At 48.6% G+C, this 14,853-nt stretch overlaps 1 protein-coding gene across 1 annotated transcript; it reads right to left on the reverse strand.

Moving 5' to 3' along the window:
* Positions 1 to 3,214: 3,214 nt before the first annotated feature.
* Positions 3,215 to 8,906, reverse strand: LOC119331846. The gene is made up of 3 exons (XM_037605021.1): positions 7,666 to 8,906; positions 7,362 to 7,569; positions 3,215 to 3,413 (listed from the first exon to the last, which is right to left on the reverse strand). The coding sequence occupies exons 1-3, from the start codon at positions 7,861 to 7,863 to the stop codon at positions 3,397 to 3,399; spliced, it is 423 nt and encodes a 140-aa protein (XP_037460918.1). The 5' UTR covers positions 7,864 to 8,906; the 3' UTR covers positions 3,215 to 3,396.
* Positions 8,907 to 14,853: the final 5,947 nt, after the last annotated feature.

The raw sequence follows: 14,853 nt of genomic DNA on the forward strand, positions 1-14,853 counted from the left end.
GCGAAGACGGCGTGACAGGCCGAGCCACGGGCGACTCGGCGGCCGCTGGTGAAAAAGGCCGAGCCGCTAGAGACTCGGCGATCACTGGCATAGCAGACCAAGCAGTGGAGATGCTCGGCGCGACGGGCTCGTCGGGTGACCATGCATGGGCACACGAATCGATGCCATGCAACATAGGGCGATCGACGTGCCCACCAAAAGACGACGATGATGATTGTGAATCCTCCAACAGCTTCAAACGAGCTCCACGTCCGGTTCCTGCACCATGGTTAGGTAACAGCAAAGAAGAGTATGCAACATCATCAAATTGGTCAGAAGCAACAGAGGATGAATGCAGGGATGGTGGTTCGACAGTGGATACAGGAAGGTTGGCAAAGGGAAAAACATGCTCATCAAACACGACGTCCCGAGATATATAGACACGATTAGTGGGAACATGAAGACATTTGTAACCTTTATGAAGAGAGCTATAGCCAAGGAAAACACACTTCTTAGAACGAAACTCAAGCTTGCGCTTGTTATATGGACGAAGATGCGGCCAGCAAGCACACCCAAATACCTTGAGAAAGGTATAATCAGGTTGTTCATTAAGGAGAACCTCAATGGGAGTCTTCATGTTTAAAACACGAGTAGGAGTACGGTTGATGAGAAAGCATGCAGTGGTGAAAGCATCACTCCAAAACCGAAACGGAACAGATGCATGGGCCAAAAGAGTAAGACCAGCTTCAACAATATGATGATGCTTACGTTCGACTGAACCATTTTGCTGATGTGTATGTGGACATGCTAAACGATGAGCTATCCCAAGCGACTGAAAGAAGGAGTTGAGGTTGCGATACTCGCCCCCCCAGTCCGACTGGACATGAACAATTTTGTGCTTGAGAAGACGTTCAACATGTTTTTGAAACTGAACAAAAATATCAAACACATCAGATTTGCGTTTAATAAGGTAAAGCCAGGTAAAGCGACTATAAGCATCAACGAAACTGATATAGTAATTATGACCACTGACAGAAGTCTGAGCAGGACCCCATACATCTGAAAACACAAGTTCTAACGGATGTTTCACCTAACGACTGGACTCCGAAAAAGGAAGTTGATGACTCTTCCCCTGCTGACAAGCATCACACGCTGCTACATCTTTATTACTAGACAAACTAGGAAGCTCATGACGACGCAAAATATGATGGACAATAGGTGTGGCCGGGTGACCAAGACGAGCATGCCACTGTGACGGAGAGACCCGAACTCCACTGAAAACGCGAGCGACGCCAGGATGCTCCAGACGGTAGAGGCCCTGGCACAACCGCCCACTAAGAAGAATGTCCCTCGTGCCCCGATCCTTAATAAAAAGATCAAAAGGGTGAAATTCACAAAGTACATTATTATCACGTGTGAGTTTAGGAACTGAAAGAAGACTGCGGGTCACAGATGGAACGCGAAGAACATTGCGAAGCTGAAGACTCCTATTGGCATGTCTAGTGAGAAGAGATGCTTGACCAATATGAGAGATGTGCATACCTGCTCCATTGGCGGTGTGGATCTTGTCGGAGCCATGATAGGGTTCACGAGTGTGAAGCTTCCGCATCTCGCTGGTCAGATGCTCTGTCGCCCCAGAGTCCATGTACCAGTGTGGATCGATGGAGTAGGAGTGAGTGTGTCCCTGGTGCTTCTGCGGCGCGGGACGATCAGCCATGGCGACCTGACGGGCATTGTTGCGTGTATCTTTGCCGTCATTGCCAAGACCAAGGAAGCTTCGCTGGAAGCGCTTATGACACTTGGAGGCCCAGTGCCCATCGCGGCCACAAAGCTGACACACACGTGGACCGCTAGCCCCCGGTAAGGTCGCAGTAGGTGGGGGGGCCGAGGCGGGCGACGGTGGCAGCCCCAAGGGAGACCGGGGTGATGAAGAAGAGCGGCCAGCCTTGGTGGCGACGTTGGCCGAGAGAGAGCCAGTGCCCCTGGTGCGGCGAGTCTCGACCCGTTGCTCAGTGAGAAGAAGCCGAGAGAAAACCTCGTGCGCCAACATGGGTGTCGAGTTACCCTGCTCGTTGATGATCTCGACTAAGGCATCATACTCCTCATCAAGACCATTGACAATAAACGAGTTGAACTCGGAGTCGGTGAGGGGCTGTCCAATGGGGGCCAATGTGTCGGCAAGGCCCTTGACCTTGTTGTAGAACTCAGTGGCCGTGGAGTCAAGCTTCTGACACTCTCCAAGCTGACGACGGAGTGCAGAGACACGAGCCTGGGACTGCGCTGCAAAGGTGCGCTCAAGGATGGTCCAGGCCTCATGAGACGTCTTCGTGAAGACAACAAGGCCAGCAACTGCCGGCAAGAGCGACCCCTGGATGGAGGAGAGGTTCGCCTGATCCTGCCCCGTCCAGACGCGATGGGCCGGATTGTAGACCGGACCGTGCACGCTGTCTACCAGCGCGGGTGGGCAGGGAAGCGATCCGTCGACGTAGCCTAGCAGGTAGTGACTCCCCAAGAGCGGGAAAACCTGCGCACGCCAGAAGATGTAGTTGTCTGCGGAGAGCTTGATGGTGATGAGATGACCGAAGTGAAACGGCAACGGCGAAGACGATCCCATCGAGGAGGCTGCCTGGGGTGCAAACACCATGGAGGCAGCCGGAGGCACCGAAGCCGATGCGGGAGGAGGCGGGACCGCAGCCAGGGCGGGCGCCGCAAAGCTCGCGGCCGGTGCGGACGCCGCAAGGCCCGCGGCCGGGGCGGACGCCGCCAACCCCGCCAGCGGGGCGGTGTGATCCGCTCGCGACAGGAGCGGCGGGACGACGCCTACGGAATCCGCAGTGGACGGCGGCGCCGCGGTGTGGACCACGAGGTCACGCCCGAGCGAGGGCGCCGGCGGCGTGGAGAAGACGGAGCCGATGCTCCTTGTCCCGATCGGAGCCGGAACGGAGACGGCATCGAGCGGGAGGTTGAGCAGAGCCGCAAGAGAGGCCGGGAGGAAGCCCGCAGCAGTGGAACCGGTGGTGGCGGCGCTCGACATGGCGGCGGCGCGATCGGTGGCGCGGCGGCGGCGGTGAAGGCGGCGGCGGCTGCGGCGGCGGTGCGGGTATTAGGGTTTAGAAGTGGAAGCGATCGTAACCTAGCGTGATACCATGTAAGACAATAAGTTTTGGGAACCAGCACAACCCTCTAGGGGTGGCTTATCTCATTATATATAATGGTTGTGTTACAATACGTACATAGGTACAGCAGCTATACATAGTCTAACAGAGTGAGACAACTATCCTGGCAAAAGTAAATCCAAAGCATCAGAGAGAGCATCGGTCCATCGCTGAATTGGTTGGAGCCGCACAGATTCTCATCATTGTCGAAGCATTGGACCCGAGCATCTTGGCTCCGCGCTCCATGGCCTCCCGGTCATCACTAGCCATCAAACCTGCCTAGTATGTAAAAAAAACCACAAGCAGCACACACCACATTAAATGGAGTCTTAAGCATTTTTTGTTCAAAAGTAGCCTGGTTATGACAGTTCCAGATTGCCCAGCAAACGGCTGCCAAACCAAAGGTATTAAACTTAGCCCCATCAGGAAGGAATATGTAACACCAGGAGAAATACTGCCAGATATTGTTCGGGCAAAGAGATGTGCCGAACACACACCCAACCGTCCTCCAAACCACCCGAGCAACAGGACAGGTGAAAAAAAGATGTTGCGAAGTTTCAACATTTCTGCAGAACGAGCATCTAGGATTGCCTGCCCAATTTTGCCTCTTCATGACTTCTCGCGTCAGAATTGCGTCTTGAAACAATTGCCAAAGAAATATTTGGATTTTGAGGGGAATCTTAGCTTTCCAGATCCACCTGTAATCACACCCAGCCAGGTGTCGTTCCAAATAGGTCTAGACTGATTTGGTCGAAAACTTACTTTTTTGGCCCAAAGACCAGCTAATTTGATCGGATTCACCAGATAAATGCCAGGAGTTAACCACCCTAACAAGATCGTTCCACTGATCCGTAAGGGAAGGATGTAGGTTTCTTCTAAAGAGATCATTGCCCTCGAAGTTTCTAAACTCAGCAACAGTGATTTCCTGATAATTGCATATGCTGAATAAGGCCGGAAATTGGTCTTGCAGAGGAGCATCACCTCTGATAGGGTCATTCCATACTTTGGCCATATTCCCAGAGTTCAAAATCACTTTTCTTCCTGCCAAATATACCTCCTTTACTTTCATAATAGCTTTCTAGATGGGGGAATCCCCAAATTTACTTTTCACCGAGGGTACCGTATCATTTCTGAAATATTTAGCACGGATCATGTCCTGCCGAAGGCCTTGTTGAGTTTCCAGTTTCCACCACCACTTGGTGAGGAGACTAATATTTTGTCTATGTAGATCTTTAACTCATAATCCTCCTTTGTTCTTAGATCTACAGATTCTAGACCACTTGACCAAGTGATATCTTCTACGACCATCATTCTCTTGCCAAAAAAACTTTTTTCTATGCTTTTCTAATTTTTCAATGATCTTCTTAGGAAGCGTAAGCATAGACATGTAGTAGAAGATGATATTAGTAAGGGAGGAGTTGAGTAGGGTTAGTCTTCCCCCTGAAGACGCTGCATTACCAATCCAGGATTCACAACATCTGAGGAATTTATCATCCACAAAGCTCCAGTCTAAAGCACGGAGTATAGAATAGCTCACAGGCACCCCTAAATATTTCATAGGGAAGTGACCAATCTAGAAATTGAAGAGATCAGCGTAGAAAGTTAGTATGTCATCATTTCCCCCTATATATACATAAGATTTCGCTCTTCAGGAAATTTATTTTAAGCCCATACATGAGTTCAAGGATATATAGCAAGAGCTTTAAATTGACCGCAGCTTCTTTGTCATGCTCAAAGAAAATGACAGTATCGTCTGCATACTAGAGGATAGCCACCCCCCCCCCCATTAATCAGGTCCGGGGCCAGACCTGTCAGCATTTTTTCTTTTTGAGCATTAAGGATCATTTTGGATAGGGCTTCCACAACCATATTGAACAAAAAAGGTGAGTACGGCCAGACCTTGCCGCACCCCTTTGTAACTCTGGAAATAAGGAACTTTTTCATTATTCAACTTAATGCTAATAGTCCCATTATTAAGGATTTTCTGGACCGAGCCACACCACACAGGGCCAAAGCCCCCATTCCTATGACACTCAAGAAGGAAATCCCAATTGATTTTATCGTAGGCTTTTTTGATGTCTCGTTTCAGCACCACACCAACTCTTTTTTTTCACTGCGTGTGGTGAAGAATTTCATGCAGGGTCAAAATGCCATCCATAATGTTTCTATGCTTTATGAAGGCATTTTGATGTTTGTTGATGAGCATATCAGCAAAAATAGCCACTATGTTGTCCAAAACTTTAGTGATAAGTTTGTATGGGCAACGGAGAAGGCAAATCGGTCTATATTGTTGGATTTTCTTAGCTCCATTCATTTTGGGGATAAGGGTGATCACCCCATAACTCAGGCGAGCAACATCTAAAGTGTTGTCGTGAAAAGAATCAAACAAGCGCATAATATCATTTTTAACAAAGTCCCAGCAGTGTTTATAAAACTCAGCTGGTATGTTATCCGGGCCAGGAGCTCGGTTGCTATTCATGCCAAAACAGTTTTTTTTCACTTCTTCTTCTTCTGTGAATTTGCCGGTGAGGAGAAAGTTGTCATGATCAGTGAGTTTTTCATTCTCAGCCCACATATTAGGGGATAAGTGAAAGAGATTTCCTCTAGCAGGGCCAAACAGATCCTTGTAGTAAGCTGTGGCATGAGCTAAAAGGTTGGTGGTCCCCTCAATCACAACGTCCCCATCCGTGAAAGATTGAATGGTGTTCTTTCTCTTTTTTCCATTCGCCACTCTATGATAAAAGGCTGTATTAAGATCACCTTTTAAAAGCCATCGCCCATTCGATTGTTGTAGCCAGTACAACTCTTCGTTATTAAGAATCTCATTGAGCTCTATTTGTAAGGAGGTTTTCCTCTCATACACATCAGGGTCGAGAGGTCCTTCCTCTTCTATACGTTCAATTTCTTCCAATTCCAATTTGATCTCTTTCTTTCTTTTTCTAACATGGCCAAAGACATTCGAACCCCACCCTTTAAAGTATTGTTTGAACCATTTCAATTTGATATTAAGGATATCAATAGGATCATCAGCCCGGACTGGTTGTTCCCAGATCTTTTTGGCAGTGGGGTAGAAGTTTTCATCTCGCAGCCAGCTGAGCTCAAATCTGAACTCATGTTGGTGGGACGTATCCATTTTCTTCGTTCCCGAGGACAGGAGGAGTGGGTTGTGGTCGGAAACATCTCTAACCAATTTACGAACTGTAACCAAAGGGAACAAGTCCTCCCAATCAAAACTCATCAAAATTCTATCAAGTTTCTCCAGGGTGGGGTGGTTTTGATTATTAGTCCATGTGTATTTGCCCCCTCCCATGTATATCTCCTGAAGGCTTAGTGAATCTATGATGGAGTTGAACTTATCCATATAAGGGGATCGGTTCATGGTTTTGTTCTTCTCACAGTTTTCTCTAATGATATTGAAATCACCATCCACTATATAGGGGACTTGCGTGTGAGCACACATCAAGGCTAACTCCACAAGGAAGTCGTCTTAAGGTTAAGATCATAGAGGTTGGCTTGCAAGCAAAACCTACCAGGAATCCAGGAGACAACTTCTAAGGTTTCTCTCTTAATACCACAAAGGATACCACCTGCCTTACCGATACATGGAAACCAATTCCAATCAAATCTATCCGCAGGGTCTATTTTCCTAAGACTTTAAGGAGGAAAGCTTTTCTTCATAGTATCTTGAAGGCAAATGAAATCTAGGGAATGATCTTTAATCATGTCAGAGAAACAGGTACTCATTCCTCTTTTACCTGCTCCCCTGCAATTCCAAAAGATGCCATTCATTTGATAACATTAGATTTTTTCCCCGTTTGGCATTCCTACCAGGAGGCAAGGTAGGGCTACCACTGCATTTTTCAGGATTTTTCTTACCTTTTTGACTCCTAGTTACTGGTCTAGATATGACAGCATTAACCTTTCTTTCTTTTTTCTTTCTAGACCGAACTATAGTAAAGGGTTCCTCATCCATCTCATTCTCCTCACTCCATATCATGTCCAAGGGGGTCTGGTCTCCTTTCCCATTAGTCAATAGTAGAATATTATTATTGTCACCCTTACTATCTTCCTTTTCATCTAAGGAATCTCTATTTCTGGCTCTTTCCAGTTCTAATATATCAATATTAGCAAAATCAGAATTTGGAATATCTACACCCATCTTAATAGCTCTAAGAATGAGAACAGGATCAGACAAAGCATCAAAGGAGTTAGGTTTCGTTGTGTTACCTTCCATGTTCCTCTTTTTTGCTGCAGCCGCAGCCTTGTCCTCCACTCGCTCCAGTTTATTCTGCACATTCCTCAAACTGAAGCACAGATTCTCCTCAGTGACTAAAGGGGGAGTGGGAATCACCTTAGCATTCATCTCAGGGGACCCCACCATGTACTCACTGGTCACTTTCAGCGTCGAATCATGTTGGCCCACCATTTCCACAACCTGTGGAGAGGATTTGACCACATCAGAATAGGTTTTCACTGCCTCTTTATAACCAGGATTAAACTTCATCAAGGTTTGTTGGAAAGGTGAACTTACTTTTTCTTTCTCTCCCTGCTCCTGATCATATGCCATGGTTTCAATGAGAAGAGTAGTATGGAGAGAGTCATCAGACTCCATACTCTCCTGTGACTCCCGAATCGGGTCAGGCACTTCTGGTTGGGGAATGGGGAGAGATTCCCCCCCAAGCCCAGTTGAAGAGCTGCCCATCTGAGCTCCAGGAGTCACATCCTGCATAGGTCTTTTAGGGTTTCCTCTATCAGGGTTAGGAGACACCTTTATCCCATTTCTTCATGGTTTGGATCCCTAACCAGCACCTGCTCCACCTCATAGAAAAAAATCATAGAAATGCCCCCTAGAACTGCCTCAGCTACCCCAGGTATAGCATCAGCATTCCTGCATCCTAGTTTCACACAGACAGAAGCAAGACGATGCAAAGTTGCAGCATCAATCTCCAGGGGAACCCCCACCAGCGAGGCAACAAAAGCTATATTTCTCTGACTTCTCTTATCCAGAGGTACATTGATCACTTTCACCCAAGCAGTTTCCATAACTCCCTTCGATCCCACAGCTGATGACCAATGGGTGGCATGTATAACAGCCCCACTTGTTTTCAGAGTAACAGTACCCACATAGCAGATTTGAGCAACACCTCAAGGATTAGAAAATCGAACCACGAACACCCCAGGACCAATGGCATGGGCTGAGTAGCGCCATCCTGTGGCAAGGTAGTCAGATAAATCTAACTCCATCTGCCTGGTCGACGTTTCACCCTCAACAATAGTCACAACAATATTATTGGATCTCTCCTTAAGCTGATTGGCTGTGCAAGAATCATGGATGTAGTAAAACCCCAGCCCCTTAGATTGAAATGCACACATCAGAGCAATACACTCCCAAGGAAGAAATGTCATGCAAACTGAAGCCAGATGCCCTAATTTGTTACATCGCTCACAAAAAACTTGAGGACATCGAGCAGGAGGATGTTCATTCGACTTGCATATGGGGCAGGGGATAGGATAGGCACCTGAGGGATATTCTGTTTGCCATGCGGGCGGCGGATCGGGGATGAAGTCTGGTGCCCGCTCCCTGAGTCCTCCGATGCCATCGCCGAGCGCTTCTTCTCCACCCAGACACCTCCATCCTGGGGATCATGGCGCCTTGGCGCCGCCGCCACATCCCAGCCAGAGGTATCGTCTGAAGGAGAGGCGAGGTTGGATGAGGCAGAGATGGTGCGGTCGCCGTCGCCCTCGCTTCGCTTCCAGGAGTACTTGCTCTTGTCGCCGCCACGGCCGTTTCTGCGGCCGGCGTTCCTTCCCGCGCCGCATCCATGTCGCGCCCAGCGCGGCCCGCATCCGCGCCTTGATGCCGCTCCCCCTAGTACTCGCGCCCCACATCAGCCGCCATGGGAGGTGAGGCAGCCACCTCCGCGAAGGATCGAGGGTCTCCGCCTACCTTGCCTCTCCACCACCCCCAATCCCCAGTAGATCTCGATCTAGTTTTTTTTCCGCCGTCCAGAGGTGGGTGAGTACGGAGTCTAGGTCAAGCAGCGGGCGAGGCTGAGATTTTATACCCTCACCGCGTGCCCGTGGACGAGAATGGATGCCTGGATGCGCACCCACGTGTCGCACATCCGCCATGGATGGGTGGGGGCGGGAGGTCGGGCTCGTGTCGCACCGCAGCTGGTCCTCCGTGCACCGCCCCACGTTGCTTCCATGTACCGCGCCTGGCGATCTCGCTTCCTCCATCGTACCCCCTGCCGGCGAGCCCGCCACCGCCGATCGATCTCGGATCTTCACGAAATAGCAGGGGAACGAGACCACGTCCCCAATGTCGATGGATTCGCTCTTGCGAAGGTAGCGTGCATCCACGACGACGCCATGCTCGTCCAGGAGTACGAGCCGCAACGCCCCTCGCCGGAGAATGACCTCCTCGTCGGCGAATCGGAGAGAGCCCGTCATGAGGTCGGCGGCGAAGGAGACTCGCCATCGCACGTCTCGGTCGTCACGGTCCATCCAATTTAGCGAATGAATTGCCTAGAGAAGGCAAAGAAACAATGCATTCCATATTGGATGACTTTGTCAAAGTTTTTAATGGTTGACTTTGATGAAAGCTAATATGCGGACTAAATAAAACCGGAGGGAGTATGAGCACGGGGAATATGGGTACCACCCCAATTCGTAAGAGACTTCCATCTTTTGGTGATCGAGGTACACCTCATGCATGCATTAGAAGAATTCTTTCAAAAAAATTTGGGAAAGTCCAATGGCCATATATTACAATACCAAATCTTTATTGTACCTCAAAAGAAGTGGTGAACTTTCGCAAGGCATCCCCAAAAGAAAAAATAAATTACAAATGACACCATCTTCATCCTGCATGCGCGGGTAGTGGGCTCTGTAAAACCCTAATACCATTGTCTCACATTTGGTTGCTTTCTCTCCCTTAGATAATACCATTGTCACACATTTGGTTCCTATCTCTCCCTTAGATGGTCAGCGATTAGTTCAATCCCCTGTAACTTATATTAAAGAATGTCTACATGAGTCTTCCGCGTCACAAGTATTGCACATACATGATGTTGTGTGCCATTTCTTATGTGCTAGAACAGCGTGTGTGGGTAACGGATGATGAATCTGCCTCCACAAAAGTACCTTGAGCTTTGAGGGTACTCTTACTTTCCAATGTCCATTCCATAAGTTTTCTTGGCTGGCCGGTGAGCTTGACCTTCACTCACGCCAAAGTCCAATCACTCAGTGGTCCCTACGAAGTACCTGACGCATGCGTGGTGCCCTCTCTGTCCTCACTCTCGCACGTACATGAAGCCAGGGAGAAAAAATCCCCGCCTTTATTTTCTCTTTGACAACTTCAATCATTCATACCTCTTAAACTATAATTTTGTTTTTGAAATACTTTATATATTTGAACTCCAGGCACCAAGACCTTTAGAATAAGATCAATCCTGAATATATTTCAAACATGTTTAAAAGCAACGTATCAATCCCCTTATTTCACTTATTCTATTTCAGTTTGGGAAACTGCTTAAAACAAGACCATTGAGTGAAATCTGGTTTTCAATATATTAAATTATTCTCTTGAAATTAGTGAAACCTGTTTTTTGAAAACTAGTGGGAAAAAATAGTCAAAATATTTATTTAGATGAATGGATTTTATTTAATGAGTGAAATCAATTTTTGAAATGAGTGAAATCTGCCTATCCAAAGGAGTGAAATCCGTCTTTTTATTTAAATGAGTGAATTCTTAAATTTTGGTTAAATCAATTTCTTAAAATGAATGAAATACATTCTTCTAATTGACTATAATGAGTTTTTTCAAATGAGTGAAATCTGTTTTTCCGATAAATGAGGGAAATCAGGTTTTCTGAAACCTAAGAGCATCTCCAATAGTTGGTCCAAAATTTGGCGGTCCAAAACCGGAGATGTAAACTTTGGACCGCGAAAAAGAGCGTTTTGGAGCTCCGAAAAAAGCTCAACTCTAACAGATGGTCCAAATTGATGGTCCAAAAGAGCAACTCCAACAGATGGTCCAAAATGAAGATGTAAAATCGCCTTGATCGTCTTCTTCAACCTCGGGACGTCGGCCGCCTTCGTCAAATCCGTCGCCATCAAGCTCTCCCAACCTTCCCGAGCGCGCCATCCTCCCCGTGATGAGCTCCTCTCCCAATCCCCCTATTTCCCCCCTTCGATCGGTGTCGTTTGCCACCGCTCCCGCGCTCGTTCGTGGTCGCCATGGCCGGAGCCCGAGCTCCCCTGTACGTGCTCCTTTGCCGGCCAGCAACGACGGAGGCGGGCAGCAGCCGACGCGAACACCACGAGCAAAGGCACAGGCACGCTGCACGGGCCAGCAGCGACGGCAGCTCGGCTGGACAGGGTCAGCGAGGCGGCGGCGGGGCCGGGAGGCGGTGGCAACGGGGCGGGCCAGCGAGCAGCGGCGCGCGGCGGAGGCAGGCGGAGGCCTAAGGACCCGGCGAAGGCCTACATGGGCAGCCAGACCACTGGAGGCGCCGAATCCCACCGCGGCTGCCTCCCGATTCGGCGGCGCCCGGGCGGCTGCGAGACGGCTTCCGGCGAGGGAGGCGACGGGGGTGAGGCTGGCGGAGGGCGGCGCCGCGATTTGGGGCGGTGGCGGCGATGACGACGGGGATTTAGGCGGTGGCGGCGGCGGATTCCGGCCGACTGGTGTTCGGGCGGGCGGACAAGCGTGGCTGTGAAATGAAATGAAGTGGCGGTTGGGCGTTGGCGGGCAATCGCCGAATTTGGACCAGATGCATCTCGTGATGTAAATTTGCACCGCGAGGTTTTGTATTTTACATCACGAAAAGGCTGTGGTCCAATTTTTTTTACATATGGACCGTCTGTTGGAGCAGCGTTTTTTGCCCCAGACGGTCCAAAAGTTAGGTATTTTTACATTTGGACCGTCTATTGGAGATGCTCTAAGTAGTGACAAAATCCGTACAGAAGTCAAGGTTCATGTTCTTCGTCACTCTATCGGCTAGCATTGCTCTAATATCTTGCCCCTTCTAACGGGGCATGTGATCATGCTAGGAGATTCTCATGTGTTACACTGTGAGGAATGGAACACACGATTGTGTTCTCGGCAACTCACCAAATCTTGGTATTATGATCACTCTATGACTCCACAGATCTACTTGTGTCCATCCTTCTGGGCGTGTTGGTGTCTGCTGGCTGGGATGCTCCTTGTCTTGGCACCAATCTTTTTTCTCATGGTTCTTTTCCCTTTTTCACATGTAGGTTTTCATCCGATTTTCGTCATAAAAGAACCTCTCTTTATGAGTAGATGACGTTCTTAGTGCGTTTAGTCCAAATTGGGAATTGACCAAGTTACCGGCTACATATTGGCACCTATCAAGAATAGAATAGTTTGTGCCCAAGTTTTGAAAGTGCTTATTTGATCATGAGCTGCAGTGCTCTCTTTATCTGTACCTTTCGCTTCTCTCATGATGTGTGTCTGTGTTTCGCTATTTTCCAGTTGGAATTTTCAGTCCAGAATTTTTCTTATGGCCCATGGCCCAGCAGTTCGACGTATTGAATGAGACGCCGTAACCGAGCCCCGTCGCGGAACAGAAACTCAGCCTCTCGGATCAGAAAGTCCTAGACGATATGAGCCGTCTCCAAGGGGATTCAGTACTGACGGCGCCACCAACCACCATTTATTGTTTTCTCCCGTTGGACCGACCCAGCAATCTTACGCGGCACGGTTCATATTCTACTTAATCACGTCAACTCTAGCGTTGGATTCCTCCACTCAGATTTGTAGCTCCATGTTTTCGTAGCCGAGCCGTAGCCAGTAGCAGCTCATTCTCAACCATGTCCGCATCATCTTCCTCCGTAGGTCAGGATGAAATCTTACCCCTGGTTCCTTGCACAGAGTGCGGCGGCCGGGTGTACTCTTGGATTGCTCGTCATGGAGTGAACGCGGGTCGTCGATTCTACAAGTTTGTCAACAAGGAAGTAAGATTCTCAGCGTAATGTAGATTAAGGTTTCTTGATCTGCAATTTTCGTTCTGATTTCTGCTTCGCTTCTCTCTCTGCAGAGGTGTGGATTCATGAGATCTTCCGAAGAGTACCGTGCGCAGCTCATAGGCAGCCAGCTGCTGGCAGATCGGCTAGTTGTCCCGGCGCATTCACACCCGGCACCTTACTTGCACCGTCGAGTTAATCCTGGCGAACAAGTCGAGCAATGGAGGCGCGGAGGGGAGGTGCCGGCAGATGTACGAGTGGAGCAGCAGCGATGGAAAGGAAAGGCTCTGGCGTCCCAGGCCCAGGCTGGTCCACAAGTGAAGGTGCTTGTTATGTTAGTACGCGCCCTGTTGGTGGTTGCAGTGCTTATGTTAGTCGCTCTAGTCAGGATAGTTTACCTTCTTAACAGGTAGTTGATCTGGTTAGTTGATTTGGTCATGGAATTATCTGTATGGTTTCTAGCAGAAATTTGTAATCATGGCTGTGGGCTTGTGGCCAGTAATAAAATAAGTGTTTGTTGACACAGAGACGCAAATATTTGTTAACACGAACCACTGTATACAGCCTGTCCGTCGAACCTACCAGTCCCTGGCAATAAATCAGACGCACCAAACTTCCCATTCAGGCGCTTGCCTTATCTCATTACCCCGTGTTGCTCGCTGCTGGTTCCCCATCTGGCCCCGCTAGCTGCTCAGGCCGCTGTTCGTCTCCGGCAAAGAATCACCCTCGCCTTCGCCGGGCTCGGTGTGCAGCGCGCGGTGAACTACGGCAGGTACGCTCGCTGATTAATCCCCATCCATCAGTACATCTTATATGGCCCCCCACTCGTAGTTATACTCGGTAAGCGTGTTTTTGGGGCTGGATCCGATCTGAACTCGGTAGGGATTTCTAGCGGCAATCTTGCCCTGCTTGGAAAATGCCTGTACTTATTATTGCCTAGCAATTAGAATTTCGGTTATCAACACAAGTCTAGATCTTGTCTGCATGTCCTTCGTTATCAGTTTGGATCCTTCATAAATTAGTAGGAATGGATTTGTTTCGGACCAGCAATTGATTCATGAAGGGTTCACCTTATCATACTGGATGCACAGCCGTAGGCTTAGTCAAGCAGATTTGCCTGAATATGATCACCCCCCATATGCATTCTCTACTGCAAAATTTCTGGTCTGTATCTTTTTTAATGGACAAGTATATAAATTTTTCAGTCTGCAATCATGTCTAACGCGGCAAGCTGTGATGGAGATGATGTATCTGAAGGAGTTAGACCCCAAAGATCTGGACAATCGCCCGGTGGAAATCAAGGACAGGCGCCACCAGCACCAACTTCTCGGATTTCAGTCAAGAGAGCTGTTGAAGTAATTCAAACGTTTGACGATTTCAAGAGGTGGTTGGTTACAGAAATTGGGTTTGGTGGTATGCTTCAGCTCCGTGCCATCTCCAAACTAAACCTTAAATTCAGTGCATGGACAATGAGTAAGGTCAGCATTAGGCGACGTGCAATCGTACTATCAGATACGAAGACTCTAAAGTTTTGGGCAGATGATGTCCATAAGGTATTCGGTATCCCTTGTGGTCACCGGAATGTGAGAGGCCGTGATGGTTTTATAAAACCTGAGGCCATAAATTTCATCAAAACCACACTTGGGATGGACAAAACTGGGGTGCACAGTCTCAAGGCGGCAGAGGAATTCCTTATCAGAGACATTAGCGAGTCATCTAGCAAGCT

The sequence above is a fragment of the Triticum dicoccoides genome, chromosome 7A (assembly GCF_002162155.2).
Source record: "Triticum dicoccoides isolate Atlit2015 ecotype Zavitan chromosome 7A, WEW_v2.0, whole genome shotgun sequence".
Taxonomy (NCBI): Eukaryota; Viridiplantae; Streptophyta; class Magnoliopsida; order Poales; family Poaceae; genus Triticum; species Triticum dicoccoides.